Below are 22,677 nucleotides of genomic sequence, written 5' to 3'. Positions count from 1 at the left end.
TAAGGTTTGTATGTAGCATATCTCTTGGATTTTGTGCAGCAGTTATGATTATTTTGATTATTTTTTGCACCAGCATCTACTAGTATGCACTTTTCATTTTGATATTGATATTGTTTGTATGAATTTTACTATGACATTGAATAAAGAATTGTGATTGATTAGCTGTGTGACCATCCCCTTTGTCGTGGGTGGGGATTTTTTTGTTTTTTGATTACTAGGCTCTTGAAATTATTAACATGTAAGTGACTACATCTAATAGCTACTGTCAGCTCTTTGTAGAGTTATTAATGGCTTTATCTATGTTTATGGCGCAGAACATATTAGAACAGTGGTCCTCAAACTACGGCCCGCGGGCCGAATGTGGCCCCCCAAGGCTTTTTCACTGGCCCCCAAACACAAAATGTATAATTTATAGTAGTGGTCCACAGCACGTCAGCACCCCGCATATAGAATAGCAGTGCTGGCACCACCCATCCACATACTGTAGAAGCCAGTGAGCAGTTATTCACTGGCCTCCAATCAAATTCTTCATCAGGTGACACTGCTGTCCAATTGGATGGCAGGTTGTCAGCTGGGTATACTTCACTGTCTGGTGCACAAAGACGTTCTTCAGGTGCTGCATGACTGAATGGATGCTGCTGGGAGTTCTGAAGTATGTTGACCCGGCCCTTGATCGAAAAAGTTTGGGGACCTCTGTACTAGAAAGTCTATGCGAAAGATGCTTTGTAGGGTTATCTGAGGGAAACAACAGCTGAAACTATTTTAATATTAATTATGGGAGATGTTTTGTGAATGTGGTATTGTGGATCTATTGAAACGATGGGTTTATGAAAGGACCGCTATCGCGGAAATTATTACATTTTATAATACATGTGAACACATACAAATACAAAGTACATTTCTTGCCCAGTAAAATGAGATGCAATTTTCTTTTCTCCTGTGTCGCTGTCACAGCACTTACAGTAGGTAATAGAAATCTGACAGAACCAACAGGCTTTGGACTAGTCCATCTCTTCATGTGGGATTCTCAAGGTTTTCGTTATTTTCAAAAGCATTTACTTAGTGAATGGCAGGTGCTCTGTCCAACTGCCAAAAAAGTGTGCAGTGTGGGATGTTTGTATAAATCCTTTTCAGGGAGTGTCTTTATAAAGAATAAAGGCCATGCTGAGAATCCCCTATGGAGAGATGGACTAGCCCAAAACCTGTTGGTTCTGTCAGATTTCTACTACCTACTATAAGTGACAGCAGCATAGGAGAAAATAATGTATGGCTCATCTTACTCTGGAAGACACGTACTTCTTATTTGTGTTAAAGCGGATCCGAGATGAAAAACTAACTATAACAAGTAACTTTATATATTATCTAAAGTTTAGATTAGATAGTTTACACAGCAAATCTAGCTGCAAACAGCTTTAATAGAATATGATTATTTCTTCCTGTAGTACGATGACAGCAGCCATGTTGTTTGTAAACATTACACAGAGGCAGGCTTATCTGTATCTTGAGCAAAAAAACCTAACCCCCCTCCTCCTCCCTCCTCCCCTCTGCCACTGAAATATCTGGCTAGTAACACCTCCCCCGCCCTCCTGCCCAGACTGAGCTCCCGTGAGCCCTTGCTACTGTCTGAAAATGCCTTGGCTCTCTGAAAACCCGTGGGCGTGGCTTGATTAGTTTATAGGTAATTAGAGTATTTAAAAAAAAGTATTTGACTTGAGGAACGCCCTATAAACAATAGGAAACGAACACAATTATGCAATGAGTAAAAGTTCATATCGGATCCACTTTAACATGTATTTTAAATTTTACATTTTGTTTGCGACAGTGGTCCTTTAAAGGATATCTGAGGTGATATGTGGCATGATGAGATAGACACGTGTATGTACAGTGCTAAGCAACCAAATAACTATGCTGTGTTCCGTTTTTCTTTCTCTGCCTGAGTTAAACATCAGGTATGTAAGTGGCTGACTCAGTCCTGACTCAGACAGGAAGTAACTACAGTTTGACCCTCACTGATAAGAAATTCCAACTATAAAACACTTTTCTAGCAGAAAATAGCTTCTGAGGGCAGGAAAGAGATAAAAAGGGTAATTCGTTCATAGATTTTAGCTCTGGCATACTTCAATAAATGTGTCATTGAGCAAAAACAATAAAACAGTTAAAACTTAAAAAGAAGATTCAAACATAAAATAAAACTGTGGCATATCTTAAAAAGTCATTTTTAGGAGAAAGAAGATAGATACAATCATTTATTTCATTAGTTTATTTTCGCCTCGGATGTCCTTTACGATTTGCCATGCAAACACATTGCTTGCCAGTAGCCAAGCAGCGGGCTCTGCTCAGTAAAAATCTATTAACCCTTCGCACTCTCGAAGGGTTAATAGATTTTTGCTGTTTTCCCGCCCCCCCCCCCCCCCTCAGCACCTCCCTTTCCTTAATAACTTATTTAATGTCCTAACTAGAGGCGATGTGCCTGGATATATATGTTTTTTTCTGCTCAGTAAAAGGAAGAGGTAGGAGCTGCAGGTAGAACAAAAAAAATAATATTGCTCATTCATCATTTGTTGATTAGTGATATGCCAAGATTGGTCTCTCAATGGCATTGTGGGACATCTGTACTGACACTAGATTTTCACTCTAACAATGAAACCTAGCACTTATACTACATTACAGCTCTTAGTTGCATTGTTGGTCATTAGGTAACAAATGTCCTATTTTGCTTTGTTTCAGTACTACCACAATGCCGTCAAATACCAGAGACGTCAACGGAGAAGAGACAGCAGAGACCTTGTTGTGGGTTCAAGATGGACAGAATGACATATATGTGGAGATATCAAGCGTACAAAGCAGTGCTGCCCCCAGATATACCTTTGTCCTTTCAGCCATCTTGTCTGTCACATTAACTTTATGTATCACCACAGCAATAAGAACTATATCCTGACCCCGCCTGCTGCAGATCCATTCACGCCTCCTTCTTCAGAAGATAATCCTGCCATAGACATTGCTTGGATTATTCGGCAATAGGAAGTCAAAAAATCTCAGTTATTCAAAGGAACAGAATCTGCCATAGTCATATCCATAAAAGAAGAGAAAAACTGTTTGCTACTAGTATCGCAAGGCCGAAGCCACATGCTGAAAACGGCAGCCATTTTGTATTTTGAATGTGTATTCCTGAGACTGCAGCTTATCCATTGGTTGGAGGTGAGGCACTGAGTTAGAAACGGACAATGTTACAGTGCTCAACTTTCTTTTTATAGAGATGAGTTCCTCATGGGTGGAGTTGAAGACAGATGCCGAGCAAGCCTTATTTCCTATAATAAACGCTCCCACTTTTCACATTATTAACTAAATCTTCAATTTCTTTTGGTACAGACTTATGGAAAGCCAGAAAAGGGACTCCTCCTCTTGTCCCTCAGACTAGAGCCTTTCAGTATTCCAAAAACAAAGATGTGACTAGTACTACAGACATAACAATGTATTTAAAGGGCTTTCTGAAATCTAATACAACAACCTTCAACATGCTGCTGAAGCTTATTTAAATTTGGTGTATTTTATTATTCGCTCCATGCCATGGCCAGACAGAGGGCCCGTGGGCAGATCCTCCAGATCTGGAGTACAATATACTCCACTCCAGGACTTCCCATGCGGTTTCTAAAATCATGTGATTTTTTTTTTTTTAGAAAGATACCCGAACTGACATGTGACATAATGAGATAGACATGTGTATGTACAGTGCCTAGCACAGAAATAACTATGCTGGAAGGAAGTGACTTCAGTGTGACCCTCACTGATAAGAAATTCCCCTTTTTATCTCTTTCTTGCTCTCAAAAGCCATTCCTGCTAGGAAAGTGTTTTATAGTTATAATTTCTTACCAGTGAGGGTCACACTGTAGTCACTTCCTGCCTGAGTCAGGACTGAGTCAGCCACTTACATACCTGATATTTAACTCTTTCAGGCAGAAAAAAAAAATTAACACAGCATAGTTATTTGTGTGCTAGGTACTGTACATACTCATGTCTATCTCATCATGTCACATGTCAGTTCGGGTATCCTTTAAATCAAACCTTTCACAAGAGTTTGACAGGCTAGATAATTTTAGTAAGAAAGCCAGTGGGGAGGTCAGAAGAACAGTACCGAGTAGGTCAAGTTGGACGGTCTGTGAGTAGCCTACGTATTGTAATGCTTCTGTTGATTTGTAGGTCAAGTTGGAGGGTCTGTGAGTAGCATACACATTGTAATGCTGCTGGTGATTTGATGCAGGGTGACCCAAATGACGGCTCGCCATTCTGCCACTGAAATTCCCGTTATCGTCAAATACTATTTGGGGATGTAATTCGAGGTATGCTGGCACCCTGAATTACCTGTGCGCGGGCCATGGACTATAGCATTGTTGCTATAGCAGCTCCCATGTCTGGAGCTACATGGCCGGGGATGAGATGACCTGCCTCGTAGCGATCCAATGACTTAAAGCGGAACTGTATATACAATTTAAGCACACTGTTTCACTTACCTGGGGCTTCCCCAAGCCCCCAGCAGCCGTCCTGTCCTGCGCCGGTCCTGCCCGAGCCGCCGTTCTCCCGCCGCCAGCTAGTTTCGGTCTCGCCGCTGGGCCACTGCGACTGCGTGGCCCTGGCCACATGTATCCTTTCTTCGCGTCCCCTGGACAGGGGAACGCGAAGAAAGGATACGCTTGGCAGGGCTGCGCTGGCGTCGACTTTGAAGTCTAGGAATGGAGCTGGTGGCGGGAGAACGGAGGCTCGGGCAGGACCGGCGCGGGACAGGGCGGCTGCTGGGGGCTTGCAGAAGCCCCAGGTATGTGGAAAACTGTGCTTAAATTGTATTTACAGTTCCGCTTTAAAGGACACGGGCCTATATGCAATTCACTTTTTCTCCTGACCTTTCTCCTAGGTGATATTTTCACAATTTGTCAATAAAATGCCTTTTAAAACATCAGCAAGCAAAAAAAAATGCTCAAAATAATTTGGAAAGTACCTTTTCATTTTTGATACTTTTACAATTGCAAAGTGTTGAAAAACTATTTTAAATACAAGATGAAAAATTATTATCTCCTAGGAGTACAAGAGTTCATGTCAACTTTAACCCATGATTTCTCTTTGGGCATGATTCTCGTAAGACCAGTAAAAAAATAATTACTGGTACCAACGGCAGGAGAGTAGCAAGTATTGCGCTATTACCGCAACCCTCGTTCCTGGAGTAATGTGTGGGTTACCATGTTAACATGCGTTATGCTGCCCATATTATGTAGCAGCACAGGCCTTACCCAGGTAACACAGGTTGCAGTAATAGGGTAATACCAGCTACTACCCTGGCGTTGGTACCAGTAAAATTGCCCCATGCATGACAGTGCTACTGGACTTACATGAATCACAAGTAAAGACGGAAAGACAGGGATCACCCACTGCTATTGACGACGTTGTTTGTGATCTGTCATGTTGGATCACTAATGACCGACCTCTATTATTCTTCCGTTTTAGACCTCCTCCTCATGGTTGTCCTCCGTCCTCCATAGAGCAGAATAGGTTGCCAAGCAGCAGGTCTATACAGCAGTCATTCACAGAATGTTTCTAGAAATGTATTTGTGGATGACAAATAATTCCTAAATAATTTAAGAAATTCATTTTCTTTCGAGACTTGACCAGTTAAGCAAGTTACTTTACTGCTTGATAAACTAGCCAGTCATACCATCCGGTGGAAGCTCAAAATATTGAAATATTAATTAGTATTATTTCATATATTTCTTTTTATAAATAAAAATATTTTTTGATGTTTTCCCCCTAAATAAATAAAATACCGTATATGGGGGAAGGGGGGACACTATACATATTTTTCTAACAGGTTCGTCACTCGTCTGCAATGAAAAGGCTGGTGGAAGTGTAGGTTAAAGAAGGCGTGTCTTGTAAGAACAGGAAGTTGCAGCATAAGCTCCTCCTTATTAGCTTGTTCACAGTAGAAGGTGTGCAGAAGAATTCACCACTGCTGAATGTGATAGTGAACAGTGCAGCATGGCCTACTCACTATATTTGAATGGTGCTATGCATCTAGTTCATTAAAGGATACCTGTAACCACATAGGGAAGAAAAGTGAAATACTCGCCTAAAAAGCTTAGGATCCCTTAGAGCCTTCTCGGGATCCTCGTTCCCCTGCAGGGCCCCCGTTCAAATCTCGCTCTGGTTTCCTCAGATGCACTAGAGTCTCCAAGTACTTCCAAAGACGCTCAGTTTTGCACATGCTGGAGTCCACACTCATGCTGGCACAGTGCGGAGCTGCTCGTCTTTCGAAGTAAAAGGAGACCCGAGTACTTTTTTACATTAAAGTTGGATACTGGAACAGGGTCCGGCGGTGCAACGAGGGGAAGCAGAGAGGACTGAGAAGGATACGAGGGGTCCAGCGCACTGGCGTAACAATAGGGGAAGCAGCCCTTGCCCCCGCAGGGGGGCCCGGGGCCCGCTCATGGCCGTTTTGGGGGGGCAGGAGGGGTCGCAGCATAAGGGGAGAGCTTTGCACATCAGCGGGGAGGGGGGACAGTCCCCCCCTCCCTCACCTCGGGCTCTCCCCTCTGCGCTGCCCCTCCTGCATCTAAGTGGCAGCTGCGGCGGCAGCTATAATTACCTCCATTCACTACAGAGGTCTCCGATTTGCAAGGGCTTCACATTACTTCCTGTTAGAACAGGAAGTAATGTGAAGCCCTTGCAGATCGGAGACCTCCGTGGTGAATGGAGGTAATTATAGCTGCCACCGCCACTGCTGCCACTTAGATAGATGCAGGAGGGGGAGTGTAGAGGGGAGAGCCTGAGGTGAGGGAGGGGGGGACTGTCCCCCCTCCCCGCTGATGTGCAAAGCTCTCCCTTTATGCTGCGACCCTTCCTGCCCCCCCCCCAAAACGGCCATGAGCGGGCCTTGGGGTGGGAGGCGCTCAAATTCTTGCAGGGGGGCCCAGGGACTTCTAGTTGCGCCCCTGGTCCAGAGCCTTCCCTCTTAGGTGAGTATGTAACTTTTTCTTACCTGGGTGGTTACAGGTGTCATTTAAAACCAGACTTTTTTATGGCACAACACTGCCTTCTCACAAATGGGTACATTGCAGTGGCTGGGTAGTGTAATGGTTAAGTGCGCTGCCTCTCCAATTCAGTAAGCCAGCACCTATTCAGTAAGGAGTTCTTGTGCGAGACTCCCTAACACTGCTACTGCCTACTGAGTACGCTCTAGTGGCTGCCTTGCAAGAGCTTTGAGTCTGACAGGAGAAGAGGGCTATAAAAATACTGGAATTAATATTATTAAATGGAGAAGGAGAGGAGTAGCAGTGTTGTGTTGGAAGTGTAGGTGGTGTGTGTGCCCTGCTTCTAGCAAGAATCAGTTCTACCACCAGGTCCGGTTTTACTTGGTTGATTAGATCACTTTTCTGCTGCCCAAGCTAGCTGCATTTCCACTTGTATCATTTCAAAGCACAATGACCGCCACCGTTTGGTCACAACATCACACAATGTGGCAGACTGTATCTTTGTACAATCATATTTCATGAACAATAATTTCCTATGTGCCTCTAACTATAAGACAGTCAAGATAACAGAACATTACTTTTTGTGGATAACAAGTTATTACATTTGCTGTTTGGAAGGAGAAGAAAAAATGCTGCTTTTAAAGAAAGAAAAATAGGCTTGCTGATTTATGACCCTAAAATGTGATCTACATCGATAAGCTTCAGTATTACTATTTTCTAGGGAGTTGGACATTATGTATTTATTCTGTTTTAGGACAATTCGTGTTCATAAGCTCTCAAGATCTCCGTCCGTCCAGGTTCCTTGCCTCTAGATCAAACCCACCCACTTCAATACAGTGATAACATCAACTCCACCCCTTAGGTTCATGCCCCGCCCATGCAGAACCAAGTGAATAGTATTGAAAAAAATATCAGCTTCATTTGTCTTTTCAAGTTTTCGGCAGTTTTAGTAGGAGTGTCAAATATTCTGACAGAGGGGTTTGGGTGCAATATTTCAGATCACAGAGGGGGGAGTCCTTTTCCCTGGTTCTGAGGGTACATTGACCTTAATTCTGGTAGCTATGTGAGGTAACTATTTTTTGTAGGTAAAATACCTCATGAGGTAAAACATGACTAAAATCTACCAGAATTGCTAAATGTCAAATACCTCATGAGGTAAATTACCTCAAATGAGGTAATTTGTTTGATAACCCTACCAGAATTGAGGCCATTATCTCTTGGTGAACATTTATAAAAACTGGAACACTGTAAACATTTATTTTTTCATAGCCTGCATCTTCTTTCACCACTGTTACAGAAATATTGCATTATTGTTACATGAAAACCTTGGGTTTTGCTGTATTCTTTTATTCTACCCAAAGAATGTTAAATTTGCTACATTTTGTTAAAAAAAAAACTGCAAACAAGAGTCTGTAAATTCAAGTATTCGTTGCCATAGAATGGCAAATAAGTATGCTCTTTTTTTTTTTAAAAGCCTATCTCCAGGCAAAAACTAACATCTTCCAGCAGACAATACTCCTGTATATACAATAAAACATACATGTGTGAGAATTTGTAATCCAGCAGAAAAAGAGATACATATTTTTGCAATATTTCTTGTCTGTCTGTTTCTGCAAGAATTGACTCAAGTTACCAAGGCTCTGGTAAAAACTGAAGGTGCAATGGGAAGAGGGGAGGGGTATAAGCAAATACTGCGCCTCCAGTTTCCCTCCGTCACATGGCGGTCTCCTTCACTCAGTCCCGTTTTTCTTGGCGACGCCAAACACGGACATACTGCGCCACATATGCACAGTATGTCTGTTCTGCTCCCTTGTGGCCACGCAGAGTGATGTCACAGGACAGGTGCGCGCTCGCTCCCCCCGCTCCTGAGTCCTGGCGTGTGCACTCCATTGCAGTAAGCGCCACATGCTGAGTGGAGATGCGGGGGAGCGAGCGCACTCCTGTCTTGTGACATCACTCTGCGCAGCTACAGGGGAGCACAACAGACATGCTGCGTGGCACAGCATGTCTGGGTTTGAAGTCCGCCGAGAAGGACGGGAGTGTGTGAACCTTTAGGCTCTGGTATCCTTTAAAGAGCTGTGGGAAGAGTGAGTGGTGTTAAAATTTTGAGATTTTTTTTGTTAGCTGTTGGGTGAGGCCTCACTCATGCTTCATTTGCATTTTCAAACTCCCATGGTTCACTGTAAAGTGAGCTGCCAGCATGAGTCACTTGCTTTAGAGAGTCTCAGATAACAAATGCTGGAGACACAGAGGTACGGTATCTGTAACTGTTTTGCTGCTGGTTTTCAAACTATAGCACATGTATTTTTTACATTATATTCAAGAATGCTGTCTGCTTAAAGGGACTCCAAGCACCTTTCTTGGGTATGACTTTAAGCATACCTATGAACAATTGAGTGTGTCAGCACTCTTACTAGCCACTTGTTTTATCCAAACTCCCCCTGGTATTGCCGCTATAAAATGCATGGGGCCAGACAACTTCATACAAAGTCGTGCTATGACCCCTCTGGAGGAGCCTCTTGCAATGGCCATGCGTGTCACTTCCTCTTCCTGCTTCCTTCACTTGTTCAATGGCCAAGCGTGTCACTTCCTCTTCCTGCTTCATTCAGTGATGCACTTCTCTAACGGAGAGTATAACTCCTGTGGACAGGGGTGACCCGGAAGTTATAACATAGCCAAGATGGCAGATGCGATTTTTAAATAGAGTCGAATGAAAACTATTTGGTGTAGAACGGCGATTCAGGAGAGCACAACCTACAGAACAGTATGCATCTTTAAATATTTTGCAGTACTGGTCGTAGTCCCATTAAGGATTTCAGTTTTTGCCTGGGGTTCCACTGTAAAGCCAGTCACGTGTGGTCCAGTAGTTAGTCATGGAGAGAATCCGAAGACATAACAACAAAAGTTGTTTAGGTGATACTTTTAATGACTAATGGTACAAGATTTTTTTTGCAAGCTTTCAAAACTTTAAGTTTCTTCTTCAGGCATCTTTCAGAACTTCTTCAGGCAGTTCTGAATCATGCCTGAAAAAGAAACTTAAAGTTTTGAACTCTTGCAAAGGAATCTTGTACAGTTAGTCATTAAAAGTATCACCTAAACAACTTTTGTTGTTATGTCTTTGGATTCCACTTTAAATAAATAGTGCAGCCACTGACCAAGTCTGCAAAGAGATACTGTATACACAATACATATTGTGACATTTGCATCTCACCTCCCCTACGTGCTAGACTATTAAAGGGAAGGTCCAAACAAAATAAAAAAATGAGTTTCACTTACCTGGGGCTTCTACCAGCCCCATGCAGCCATCCTGTGCCCTCGTAGTCACTCACTGCTGCTCCAGTCCCCCGCTGGCAGCTTGCCGACCTCGGAGGTCGGCGGGACGCAATGCGTACATTTTTACGCATTCCCGCTAGTGCAGGAACAATAACGTATACATTTTTACGCATAGAGGTTTCATGCGTAAAAATTTACGCATTGGACCACTAACGCGTAAAAATGTATGTGTTAATGTTCCTGCACTAGCGGGAATGCGTAAAAATGTACGCAATGCGGCTCGCCGACTTCCGAGGTCGGCAAGCTGCCAGCGGGGGACTGGAGCAGCAGTGAGTGACTACGAGGGCACAGGATGGCTGCAGGGGGCTGGGAGAAGCCCCAGGTAAGTGAAACTCATTTTTTTATTTTGCTTGGACCTTCCCTTTAAAGGATACCTATACATTTTCTTCAATTTTGTTTTCATTTATTGATTACATTTAGCACTACAAAATACAATTATTTTATGGGAAAAATATAAAATACCAGAAGTAAAATAAATCTTGTTACTTGCTGAGCCTTGAAGGAAAAGTTTATAATTCTGTTTAGCGTATTTTATTCAGGTTGTTTTATTTACCATTAAAAAAAGGAAATAGCTGAAATAGTATAAATAATTGCTTTGGTGTGCCGGTGCACACCAAAAACCTCTAGCAGATCCGCAAAACGCTAGAGGTTTTTGAAGCAGATTTTCAAAATGATTTTAGGCATGTTTAGAGAGGTTTTCTAAACATACCTGGTATTTTTTGGAGCGTTTTTGTGCAGCAGATTTCATATATTGTTACAGTGAAGCTGTTGTTGAACAGCTTCTGTAACAAAAACACCTGGAAAACTGCCTGATCTAGCGTTTTTCAGAGTGTTTTTCCACTTCCCTATACTTTAACATTGAGGCAGAAACGCCTCAGAAATCTAAAAAATGCTGCAGCCCCCGAGTTTGCGTTTGAGGAAAAAACGAACCGCTCTGGTGTGCACCAGCCCATTCAAATACATTAGCCAAGCGGTTTTCAAACAGCTAGCGTTTTTAAAAATGCTCCAGAATCGCTCTGGTGTGCACCTAATAAGGTTTATGGACAGTTGAAAGAATCAGTGTATTGTTGCCGATAATGTTATTTAAAGGTTGCTTGTCCAACCAGTAGGTGGAGCTGTGTACAAATATCACATTTTCATTTGACATTTAATTATTTTTAATTTTGCAAAAAAAAAAAAAAATCCCTGCCCTTTGCCAAGCTTACAATCAAATGGCAAAGTATATAAGCTTAGCTAGCATAAAATAACATCACATCAAGATAGCATAATCTGCATAATTGACATAATTAACTCATCACATGTTCTTAAAGTGCCAAACCCCCCCATAAAATAATAATAATAGTCCTGTCATCCTGCAGCTTTCCTTTTCATAAATTTGAGTGAAAAATCCATGTTCAGTCTGAAATGATAAGAGCAAAAGTAAATCAAAATCATGATTTATTCTCTTTGGGCTTAAAGTATTTAGATTGTCTATCCAGTTTCAGTAGACTTCCTTTTGTTTCACAGTGAGTACGCAATCACCCCCTCTCTGCGATTTTGGCACATCATCAACCACCATGAATCTGAGGTCATTGCAACCATTGCCCACCTCCTTATAATGCATGAAATAGTTATAGCGCACATTCAAAAAAAATCGCTTTTCATATAACAGTTCTTGCACAATTCAGTGCTCTTCTTATGCACTCTAATCCAGGTTAATACAACCACCACCAGGTCACCCGTCGGGGAACAAACCCACACAGTCGTTGTGACCACTATTAGACTGGTCAAAGTGCAACTCATGCAGGGATACCTCTGCACATCAGGCCCCAGTTGATTGTACTGCTTCAGTGTGTGCAGGATGGCCTTAGAGCACATGTGTCGAACTCCAGGCCTGGAGGGCCAGATCCATGCCAGTGTTTAGGATGGCCTGAGGAAGAAAAGAATGTGTTCTACCTGATGGACTCAGACCCATCAATTCATTTGAGCTGTATCAAAAATGTGTGAGGATCTCGGCCCTCGTAGGACCGGTTTGACATACCTGCCTTAGAGTAATGGCGCCAATATGTGCAAGATGACCTCAGAATGAAACAATGCCTCTCATAGCGTGATTCTGTATAAAAACTTAAAATTTTATTATAAAAATGCACTCACATGCTTGTGATTAAAAACACGCCTAGAGTTTTGCCAGTACGGGTTCTCCCCCGCTGCCAGCTCAGTCAGGCACCTCCTTGCGGCTGTTGGCATCTGCCCCACTTGGCTCCGTGCGCTCCACAATGCTTTCACCATCCGTCACTTCCTGGCTCTGTTAGCCAGGACTTCCTGGCTCTGTTAGTCTCCGCCCAACATGTTTCGTCACTGCTTCGCGACTCATCAGCGGCACCTCCTTATAGTGTCAGAGGATAGGAAACTCCCACTGCCCTGATCTCACTGAATACCTGTGCGGAGCAATCCTATTCCCAACCCTCTGGGTGATCTCATTGATGGAAAGTCATCGACAGGAACAGCGGATGATGTAGATAGCATAAGTAGATTGATACGTCAAAAATTGAACTAGTTATATCCTTTTGTCCCTTTGCAGTTCTAAAACATGGAGCCTTTAATGATATGCTATGTGTGCATTCAGAGCACGACAAGCATTGGAAACAATCTCTGTGTCTAGGAATCGGGGTTGTGATTATAGTTGTGGACTGTATCATACTGTACTGGACTTTCAGCCCTTACTAATCTTATTGCCAATAGTTGGATTGTGGCGAAATGCCTACAAAGGGGAGAAGTGAGAAATTCCTTAATATGAGGATACACATTGCTGAGTGAGTGCCAATGGATTTTTAAGATAGCAAAGACCTTATGTGAATAGAAGTGATGTTGGCACACGTAGGGTACTTGTTTGGCAGTTGATCTTATGTGTGGCAGTGGGACAACCACACCGATAAACTTTCTGACACGTCACTTTTCCTCTTGTCAGCCAACTCCACAGCACCATCCTATATCTTTAAAAAATCCTGTTTGGTCCCAGCTATCTTTGCTTAAAGAGACACTGAAGCTGAATTTTTTTTTATGATATAATGAATTGGTTGTGTAGTACAGATAATTACTAGAACATTAGTAGCAAAAAGAAATATCCTCATATTTTTATTTTCAGTTATACAGCTTTTTTTTTTATAACATTGCATCAATTTCTAATATTTGCAGTTTACACACTACTCAGCTCAGCATTCCAAATGTTTTTTACAGAACAGGCAAGTGAACTTTTGACCTGTCCTGAACTGTTCTCTGTAAAGGAAAAAACAATACAGTTCAGATAACAACCTTCAGAAAACAGAGCTCTCTGCCACTTTGAAAGTCCTGGAGCTCAATGGCAATTTACATAGATAACAACTGGAGTTTCTTGACTCTTCCTGTACTGGAAACAATATTAGACTTATGTCTCTGCTCCCAATGCTTTATTTCTTAGCTGTACTACACAACCAACTTATTATATCATAATTTTTTTTTTCGCTTCAGTGTCTCTTTAATGTTGTCCTTCATGGAAAAAGGCATCTCAAGTCTGGTCTCACACAAAGCCAGGCCAAGGCAGAGGCAAGAGAGGCTCCAGCCTCAGGGCGCAGTGTTGGAGGGGACACAACTCACTCAGATATCATTCCCCTATTGTGTTTGAAGCAGAGAGAAATAAGAAAAGAAGATACATAGACGTGACTGCAAGACAGATAACTAGAGATTAAGGTGTTGGGGCGGGTGCCTCTTAGTTCAGTAGCAATTAGTGTGTGATGGCTGGGGTGGGAGGGATGGGGGACGGGCGCACTTTGGTGCCTCGGACTTGGGTGCTGGAGGGACTGGTCCTGGCTCTGGTCTCACACACGTCTCTTGTCTTGTTGAGCAGCCTTCAGTGTGTGGATGTTGCCAGGAAATTCTCAGTTGTGTTGGCAAAACGCAGACTTACTTTTACAGCATTTCTTACTAACGAAACTACATTGTTTTAATTTTAACTATTGCCTGTCTCTGGGGAGCTGATCTACACCATACTGTTCTTCAAAAAAAGCTGCAAAGTACATTTTCCAAATTGCTTCTTGTTTCTGAATTAAATAAAAAATATTCTATTCAATTTTGTTGAAAATAAAGTGTGTATGACTTGCGTAGTGTTAGATTGAGGTTTCTAGGAATCTAACTACCTGAACGGCAGAAAAGGGACGACAATGTATTATTTTATGTTACTATTTTAACAAACTTCATCAGTACTGAAAGGGTAAGTTCACACAATGCAAACCACGTATATATATTATCTTAACATCTTCTTTTTATAGAAGGATCTTTATTTCCCATAGTGCTATGGGGCTATGTATATTACTTTGTGTTCATACAGAAAAAAAATGTATTTATTCGTTTTTTTTGTTTATTTTGTGTACAATAACATTCTATAGTAGTGCCTTAAAATACCTAAATTAATATTTTATAAGACTTTATTGCACACGTTTATTGAACGTAAATACATCCAAAATTAAGGTTGTTTTATACAAAGGCTTAAGATATCTATGTGTATAAAATAAAATAAAAAATATTGTCTGATCAAAGTGTCTGGTTTGGTTTATACGACGCTATATATTGTGCTACGATTAGGGCTGTGAAGTCGGAGTCAGGTGCATTTTGGGTACCTGGAGTCGGAGTCGGTGGTTTCAATAAATCGAGGAGTCGGGGTCGGATGATTTTTGTGCCCAACTCCACAGCCCTGGTAAGTATAAAGCTACGTACACTCATACGACAACGATCGTTCGTTGTGAGCGACGAACAAACTTTTAATTGATGAAAGAACGACCTTTTAAAGGTGTGTAACGATCTGATCGTTAGAACGAACATTACATCACGTAAAGCAACTATTGCGTTTGCGCATAAAAATGAAAAGTTTCATGGAGAAATAGCGAAATGCCAACGATGTACTACTTTTGCAAACGATCGTCATTGGAAAAAATCCGCCAAGCTAGATCGTTCGTTTTTAACGATCTAGCTCGTCCGTCATTAGACTTAATGGTCGTTGGCTGCTTTTTTTTAAACGATCGTCGTTTGAAATGATCGGGGAACGATCATTTCAAACTACTATAGTCGCATGTGTGTACGCACCTTAAGACTACAGAGTTGGAGTCAAGATGTCGGGGCAGTTTTGGGTACCTGAAGTCGTAGTTGGTGGTTTCATAAACTGAAGAGCCGGAGTTGGAGTCGCATTTTTTTTTGTACCAACTCCACAGCCCTGGTAAGTATTAGATTAAGGAGTCGAGGAGTCGGGGCAATTTTGGGTCCCCGGCGTCGGAGGTTTCATAAACTGAGGAGTCGGATGATTTTTGTACCAACTCCACAGTCCTGGCTAGGATAAAATTGTTTCTGTAAACATGAAGGGATTGGCTTCATCTCAAGGTCAAAGTCGTTATTTCGGGCGCCAGTGTTTCGGCTTTATTAGCTCCCCGCCATAGTTCCTAATGTAAGCTTACGGCTTGGTGGTGCCAGTTACTTGATTTAGTCATTGGCGCTTGGCTGTATAGTGGAGTGCTGGCTATTGGTTGCAGTAAATAAATTGGGCATCCCTACTTCCCCAATCCGTGGCAGAGCCCCAAAGTCGCTTGGCTATAGAACTCTATTTTTATGAAAATAGCATTAAGACTTTAAAGGACAATTATTAAAGCTGAGGTTTGTTTCAGAACAGCGTAATAGACTGTAGCAGCATAGACAAGATTAAATAATTTTATCCCCCCTCCCATTTCTCATATACTATGCAAATGGGGCCCATATATGTGGTGTCAGCGTCAAGGAAAAACCATGTGCCTGAGGGGACACTGTTATTTAAAGGGGCAATATGGCGAAAAATTGTAAAATTTAAAATATGTGCAAACATAGACAAATAAGAAGTACGTTTTTTTCAGAGTAAAATGAGCCATAAATTACTTTTCTCCTATGTTTCTGTCACTTACAGTAGGTAGTAGAAATCTGACAGAACCAACAGGTTTTGGACTAGTCTATCTCTTCATAGGGGATTCTCAACAAGGCTTTTATTCTTTATAAATATATTCCCTAAAAAGGATTTAAACTATGATGCTGTCCAGCTTCTCTGCTCCCTACACAGTTTTTTTGGCAGTTGAACAGAGCAACTGTCATTCACTAAGTGCTTTTGAAAATAAATAAATCCCTGAGAATCCCCCTGGGAAGAGATGGACTAGTCCAAAACCTGTCGCTTCTGTCAGATTTCTACTACTACTGAAAGTGACAGCAACATAGGAGAAAAGTAATATATTACTCTGGAAAAAACGTCCTTCTTATTTGTTTATGTTTTCACATATTTTAAATTTTACAATTTTTACAATTACAAATTTTACAATTTTTCGCCATAGTGCCCCTTAAATAACGTTGCAGCGCGGGTTCCAGAAAAAAAAATGCCTCCCCCCTTACCGCTGTGTGAAAGCTGCGGGTGTGGCATCAGGAGTGTGTGAGAGGAGCGGGGGAAAACCACTCTCACTTCCTCACTACTGCAGACACTCTGCGTCCAGTGCGTTGCATTAGCCATGGTAGACAGACGATTGAAGCATCTACAGCATGCACATGCATAGACACAGAGAGTCTGCAGGGGAGAGGAAAAGAGTGGTTGTCTCTTGCTCCTCTCACTTACTCCTGATACTTTCACACTGCGGCGAGGGGAGGAGTATATTTTTCCAGATCCTGCACTGAAGCTTGATTAAAGAACGGCCACCCCTCAGGCACATGGTTTCTCCTGCTTATCGACGTCGACACCACACCTATGGGCCCCATGGGCACAGTATGGTAGGGGACAGAGAGGGTGGGGGACAAAAAAAGGACAAAAACAATTAATCTTGTCTATGCTGCTACACTCTATTACTGCTGTTCTGACAGCAACCTCATCTTTTATAGCTGCCCTTAAAGGAGGCTCATGTGGGGAAATAATATGTTCCCACAATGGGCCAAATAAAATGCCCTGTCTCCAACTAGATTATAGACATACGTCCAAAGTGTGAACTGTAAAGATGTAAAATCGTAAGAGAACAGAGGCGCCAGCAGGATAAAAGGTAATAAAAATTTGCTGGGAGGCAGTGGTGGACTTACCTCCGGAAAGCAGACTTAAAATACTGTCTGAATTAAACAAATAAATGTATTATTGGTACCCCAAAAGATGCAATGTGTTTCGCAGGCACAGCCCGCTTCATCAGGCAATAAGATAGGGGACAAGCAGTAGCTCGTCAGTAGCATTACAGAGGCGCTATTCGTGCTACTGACGAGCTACTGTTTGTCCCCTATCTTATCGTACGCAGTGTCACTGTGCCTGTCTGGTACCTGTCTGTGTGTGACAGGTGCACATTGTAATACCCATCACTGCATATACCTACTACCTGTTGTTCACTTCAGTGCACCCACCCACCTAGGTGAGTGCACGCAGTGTGAGATTTAATGCCACCAGTCACTGTACCTGTTCGCGGTACGTGTGTGTGACAGGTGCACATTTGTAATACCCATCACTGCATATACCTACCTGTTGTGTTCAGTGCACCCACCTACCTACGTGAGCGCACGCAGTGTCACTGTGCCTGTCCGGTACCTGTGTGTGTGTGACAGGTGCACATTTATAATACCCATCACTGCATATACCTACCTGTTGTGTTCAGTGCACCCACCTACCTACGTGAGTGCACGCAGTGTGATATACCACTCCGTGCACACCCACGATAATAAGGTCATTGCTTCATTGTGGACAGACCAAATTTGATCAGCTGGACAGTCACTGTTCTGTCATTCAGCTACCTCAGCCTGACGACCAATCGACCATATGGGCTGGAAAGCCGCCAGCACTCTCGCCATGGTGCGCACCAGTCCAGCACGGCCGTCACAACACAAACAGCTGTGTGCGGTGCGTTACACAGTGAGTTTGGTGTGTCAGTGTGAAGCAGAACTCTAATTACACTCCCTGATTGATGTATACACATGCAAGATGTTTTAACCACTTGCCGACCGCCTACTTCATATTGGCGGCGGCAAAGTGGCAGCCCCAGGACCACGTAACGCAGATTGGCGTCAGGTCCTGGGGCACTCTCTGGCCGGGGATCGCGCGCTGGGATGCGCGCGCATCCACCGGCAATAGGCTCCGCCCACCCGCGACGTCAACCCGCCGGCCAATCGGAAGCGCCGGCGGGTTGTTAACCCCGCGATCGCCGCTACAAAGTGTATAATACACTTTGTAATGTATACAAAGTGTATTATACAGGCTGCCTCCTGCCCTGGTGGTCCCAGTGTCCGAGGGACCACCAGGGCAGGCTGCAGCCACCCTAGTCTGCACCCAAACACACTGATCTGCCCCCCCCTGCCCCCTGATCGCCCACAGTACCCCTCAGCCCCCCCCCTGCCCACCCCCCAGACCACCATTTGCACACAATCACCCCCCTAATCACCCATCAATCACTCCCTGTCACTATCTGTCAACGCTATTTTTTTTTTTAGTCCCTAAACTGCCCCCTGCTCCCTCCTGATCACCCCCCCACCCCTCAGATTCTCCCCAGACCCCCCCAGACCCTCCCCCCCCCTGCGTACTGTATGCATCTATCCCCCCTGATCAACTGTCAATCACCTGTCAATCACCTGTCAATCACCTGTCAATCACCCGTCAATCACCCCCTGTCACTGCCACCCATCAATCAGCCCCTAACCTGCCCCTTGCGGGCAATCTGATCACCCACCCACACCAATAGATCGCCCGCAGATCCGACATCAGATCACCTCCCAAATCCATCGTTTACATCTATTCTCTCCTCTAAACACCCACTAATTACCCATCAATCACCCATCAATCACCCCCTATCACCACCTGTCACTGTTACCCATCAGATTAGACCCTTGCGGGCACCCAATCGCCCGCCCACACACTCAGATTGCCCTCAACCCCCCCCCCCTTATCGATTCGCCAGTGCATTATTTACATCCGTTCTTCCCTGTAATAACCCACTGATCACCTGTCAATCACCCCCTGTCACTGCCACCCATCAATCACCCCCTGTCACTGCCACCCATCAATCAGCCCCTAACCTGCCCCTTGCGGGCAATCTGATCACCCACCCACACCAATAGATCGCCCGCAGATCCGACATCAGATCACCTCCCAAATCCATCGTTTACATCTATTCTCTCCTCTAAACACCCACTAATTACCCATCAATCACCCCCTATCACCACCTGTCACTGTTACCCATCAGATTAGACCCTTGCGGGCACCCAATCGCCCGCCCACACACTCAGATTGCCCTCAACCCCCCCCCTTATCGATTCGCCAGTGCATTATTTACATCCGTTCTTCCCTGTAATAACCCACTGATCACCTGTCAATCACCCCCTGTCACTGCCACCCATCAATCACCCCCTGTCACTGCCACCCATCAATCAGCCCCTAACCTGCCCCTTGCGGGCAATCTGATCACCCACCCACACCAATAGATCGCCCGCAGATCCGACATCAGATCACCTCCCAAATCCATCGTTTACATCTATTCTCTCCTCTAAACACCCACTAATTACCCATCAATCACCCCCTATCACCACCTGTCACTGTTACCCATCAGATTAGACCCTTGCGGGCACCCAATCGCCCGCCCACACACTCAGATTGCCCTCAACCCCCCCCCCCTTATCGATTCGCCAGTGCATTATTTACATCCGTTCTTCCCTGTAATAACCCACTGATCACCTGTCAATCACCCCCTGTCACTGCCACCCATCAATCACCCCCTGTCACTGCCACCCATCAATCAGCCCCTAACCTGCCCCTTGCGGGCAATCTGATCACCCACCCACACCAATAGATCGCCCGCAGATCCGACATCAGATCACCTCCCAAATCCATCGTTTACATCTCTTCTCTCCTCTAAACACCCACTAATTACCCATCAATCACCCCCTATCACCACCTGTCACTGTTACCCATCAGATTAGACCCTAATCTGCCCCTTGCGGGCACCCAATCACCCGCCCACACCTCAGAACGCCCTCAGACCCCAGCCCTGATCACCTCGCTAGTGCATTGCTTGCATCTATTTCCCCCCTCTAATCACACCTTGAGACACCCATAAATCACCTCCTGTCACCCCCTAGCACACCTACCCATCAGATCAGGCCCTAATTTGCCCCGTGTGGGCTCCTGATCACTCGGCCAAACCCTCAGATCCCCCTCAGACCCCCTTCCGATCACCTCCCCAGTGCATTGATTGCATCTATTTTCCCCTCTAACCGCCCCCTGAGACACCCATCAATCACCTCCTGTCACCCCCCTAGCACTCCTATCCATCAGATCAGGCCCAATACATCCTGTCATCTAAGAGGCCACCCTGCTTATGACCGTTTCCACAAAATTTGCCCTCTCATAGACCACCTGTCATCAAAATTTGCAGATGCTTATACCCCTGAACAGTCATTTTGAGAAATTTGGTTTCCAGACTACTCACAGTTTTGGGCCCGTAAAATGCCAGGGCAGTATAGGAACCCCACAAGTGACCCCATTTTAGAAAGAAGACACCCCAAGGTATTCTGTTAGGTGTATGATGAGTTCATAGAAGATTTTATTTTTTGTCACAAGTTAGCGGAAATTGGATTTTTATTGTTTTTTTCACAAAGTGTCATTTTTCACTAACTTGTGACAAAAAATAAAATCTTCTATGAACTCACCATACCCCTAACGGAATACCTTGGGGTGTCGTCTTTCTAAAATGGGGTCACTTGTGGGGTTCCTATACTGCCCTGGCATTTTAGGGGCCCTAAACCGTGGGGAGTAGTCTAGAAAACAAATGCCTCAAAATGACCTGTGAATAGGACGTTGGGCCCCTTAGCGCACCTAGGCTGCAAAAAAGTGTCACACATGTAGTATCGCCATACTCAGGAGAAGTAGTATAATGTGTTTTGTGGTGTATTTTTACACATACCCATGCTGGGTGGGAGAAATCTCTCTGTAAATGGACAATTGTGTGTAAAAAAAATCAAAAATGTGTCATTTACAGAGATATTTCTCCCACCCAGCATGGTTATATGTAAAAATACACCACAAAACACATTATACTACTTCTTCTGAGTACGGCGATACCACATGTGTGACACTTTTTTGCAGCCTAACTGTGCTAAGGGGCCCAAAGTCCAATGAGTACCTTTAGGATTTCACAGGTCATTTTGAGACATTTGGGTTCAAGACGACTACTCACGGTTTAGGGCCCCTAAAATGCCAGGGCAGTATTGGAACCCCACAAATGACCCCATTCTAGAAAGAAGACACCCCAAGGTATTCCGTTAGGAGTATGGTGAGTTCATAGAAGATTTTATTTTTTGTCACAAGTTAGCGGAAATTGATATGTATTGTTTTTTTTTTCACAAAGTGTCATTTTCCGCTAACTTGTGACAAAAAAAAAATCTTCTATGAACTCACCATACCCCTAACGGAATACCTTGGGGTGTCTTCATTCTAAAATGGGGTCACTTGTGGGGTTCCTATACTGCCCTGGCATTTTAGGGGCCCTAAACCGTGAGGAGTAGTCTAGAATCCAAATGCCTCAAAATGACATGTGAATAGGACGTTAGGCCCCTTAGCGCACCTAGGTTGCAAAAAAGTGTCACACATGTGGTATCGCCGTACTCAGAAGAAGTAGTATAATGTGTTTTGAGGTGTATTTTTATACATACCCATGCTGGGCGGGAGAAATCTCTCTGTAAATGGACAATTGTGTGTAAAAAAAATCAAATAATTGTCATTTACAGAGATATTTCTCCCACCTAGCATCTGTATGTGTAAAAATACACCCCAAAACACATTATACTACTTCTCCTGAGTACGGCGGTACCACATGTGTGGCACTTTCTTGCACCCTAAGTGCGCTAAGGGGCCCAAAGTCCAATGAGTACCTTTAGGATTTCACAGGTCATTTTGCGACATTTGGTTTCAAGACTACTCCTCACGGTTTAGGGCCCCTAAAATGCCAGGGCAGTATAGGAACCCCACAAATGACCCCATTTTAGAAAGAAGACACCCCAAGGTATTCCGTTAGGAGTATGGTGAGTTCATAGAAGATTTTATTTTTGTCACAAGTTAGCAGAAAATGACACTTTGTGAAAATAAACAATTAAAATCAATTTCCGCTAACTTGTGACAAAAAAAAAAAATCTTCTATGAACTCACCATCCTCCTAATGGAATACCTTGGGGTGTCTTCCTTCTAAAATGGGGTAATTTGTGGGATTCCTATACTGTCCTGGCATTTTAGGGGCCCTAAACCGTGAGGAGCAGTCTTGAAACGAAATTTCTCAAAATGACCTGTGAAATCCTAAAGGTACTCATT

The 22,677-nt window shown here is 43.6% G+C and overlaps 1 protein-coding gene across 1 annotated transcript in view; it reads left to right on the top strand.

Annotated features, from left to right (window-relative positions):
* Positions 1-3,347, top strand: part of TRABD2B (TraB domain containing 2B) — a 347,449-nt gene extending 344,102 nt beyond the window's left edge. Inside the window, exon 7 of the mRNA XM_068242431.1 lies at positions 2,728-3,347. Within this exon, the coding sequence (XP_068098532.1) occupies positions 2,728-2,938 (211 nt within the window). The 3' untranslated portion in view covers positions 2,939-3,347. The remainder of the gene's footprint in view (positions 1-2,727) is intronic.
* Positions 3,348-22,677: the final 19,330 nt, after the last annotated feature.

Source organism: Hyperolius riggenbachi, chromosome 6, assembly GCF_040937935.1.
Source record: "Hyperolius riggenbachi isolate aHypRig1 chromosome 6, aHypRig1.pri, whole genome shotgun sequence".
Taxonomy (NCBI): domain Eukaryota; kingdom Metazoa; phylum Chordata; class Amphibia; order Anura; family Hyperoliidae; genus Hyperolius; species Hyperolius riggenbachi.
The sequence above is the reverse complement of the archived record's forward strand: the minus strand, read 5'-3'. Positions and strand labels throughout refer to the sequence as shown.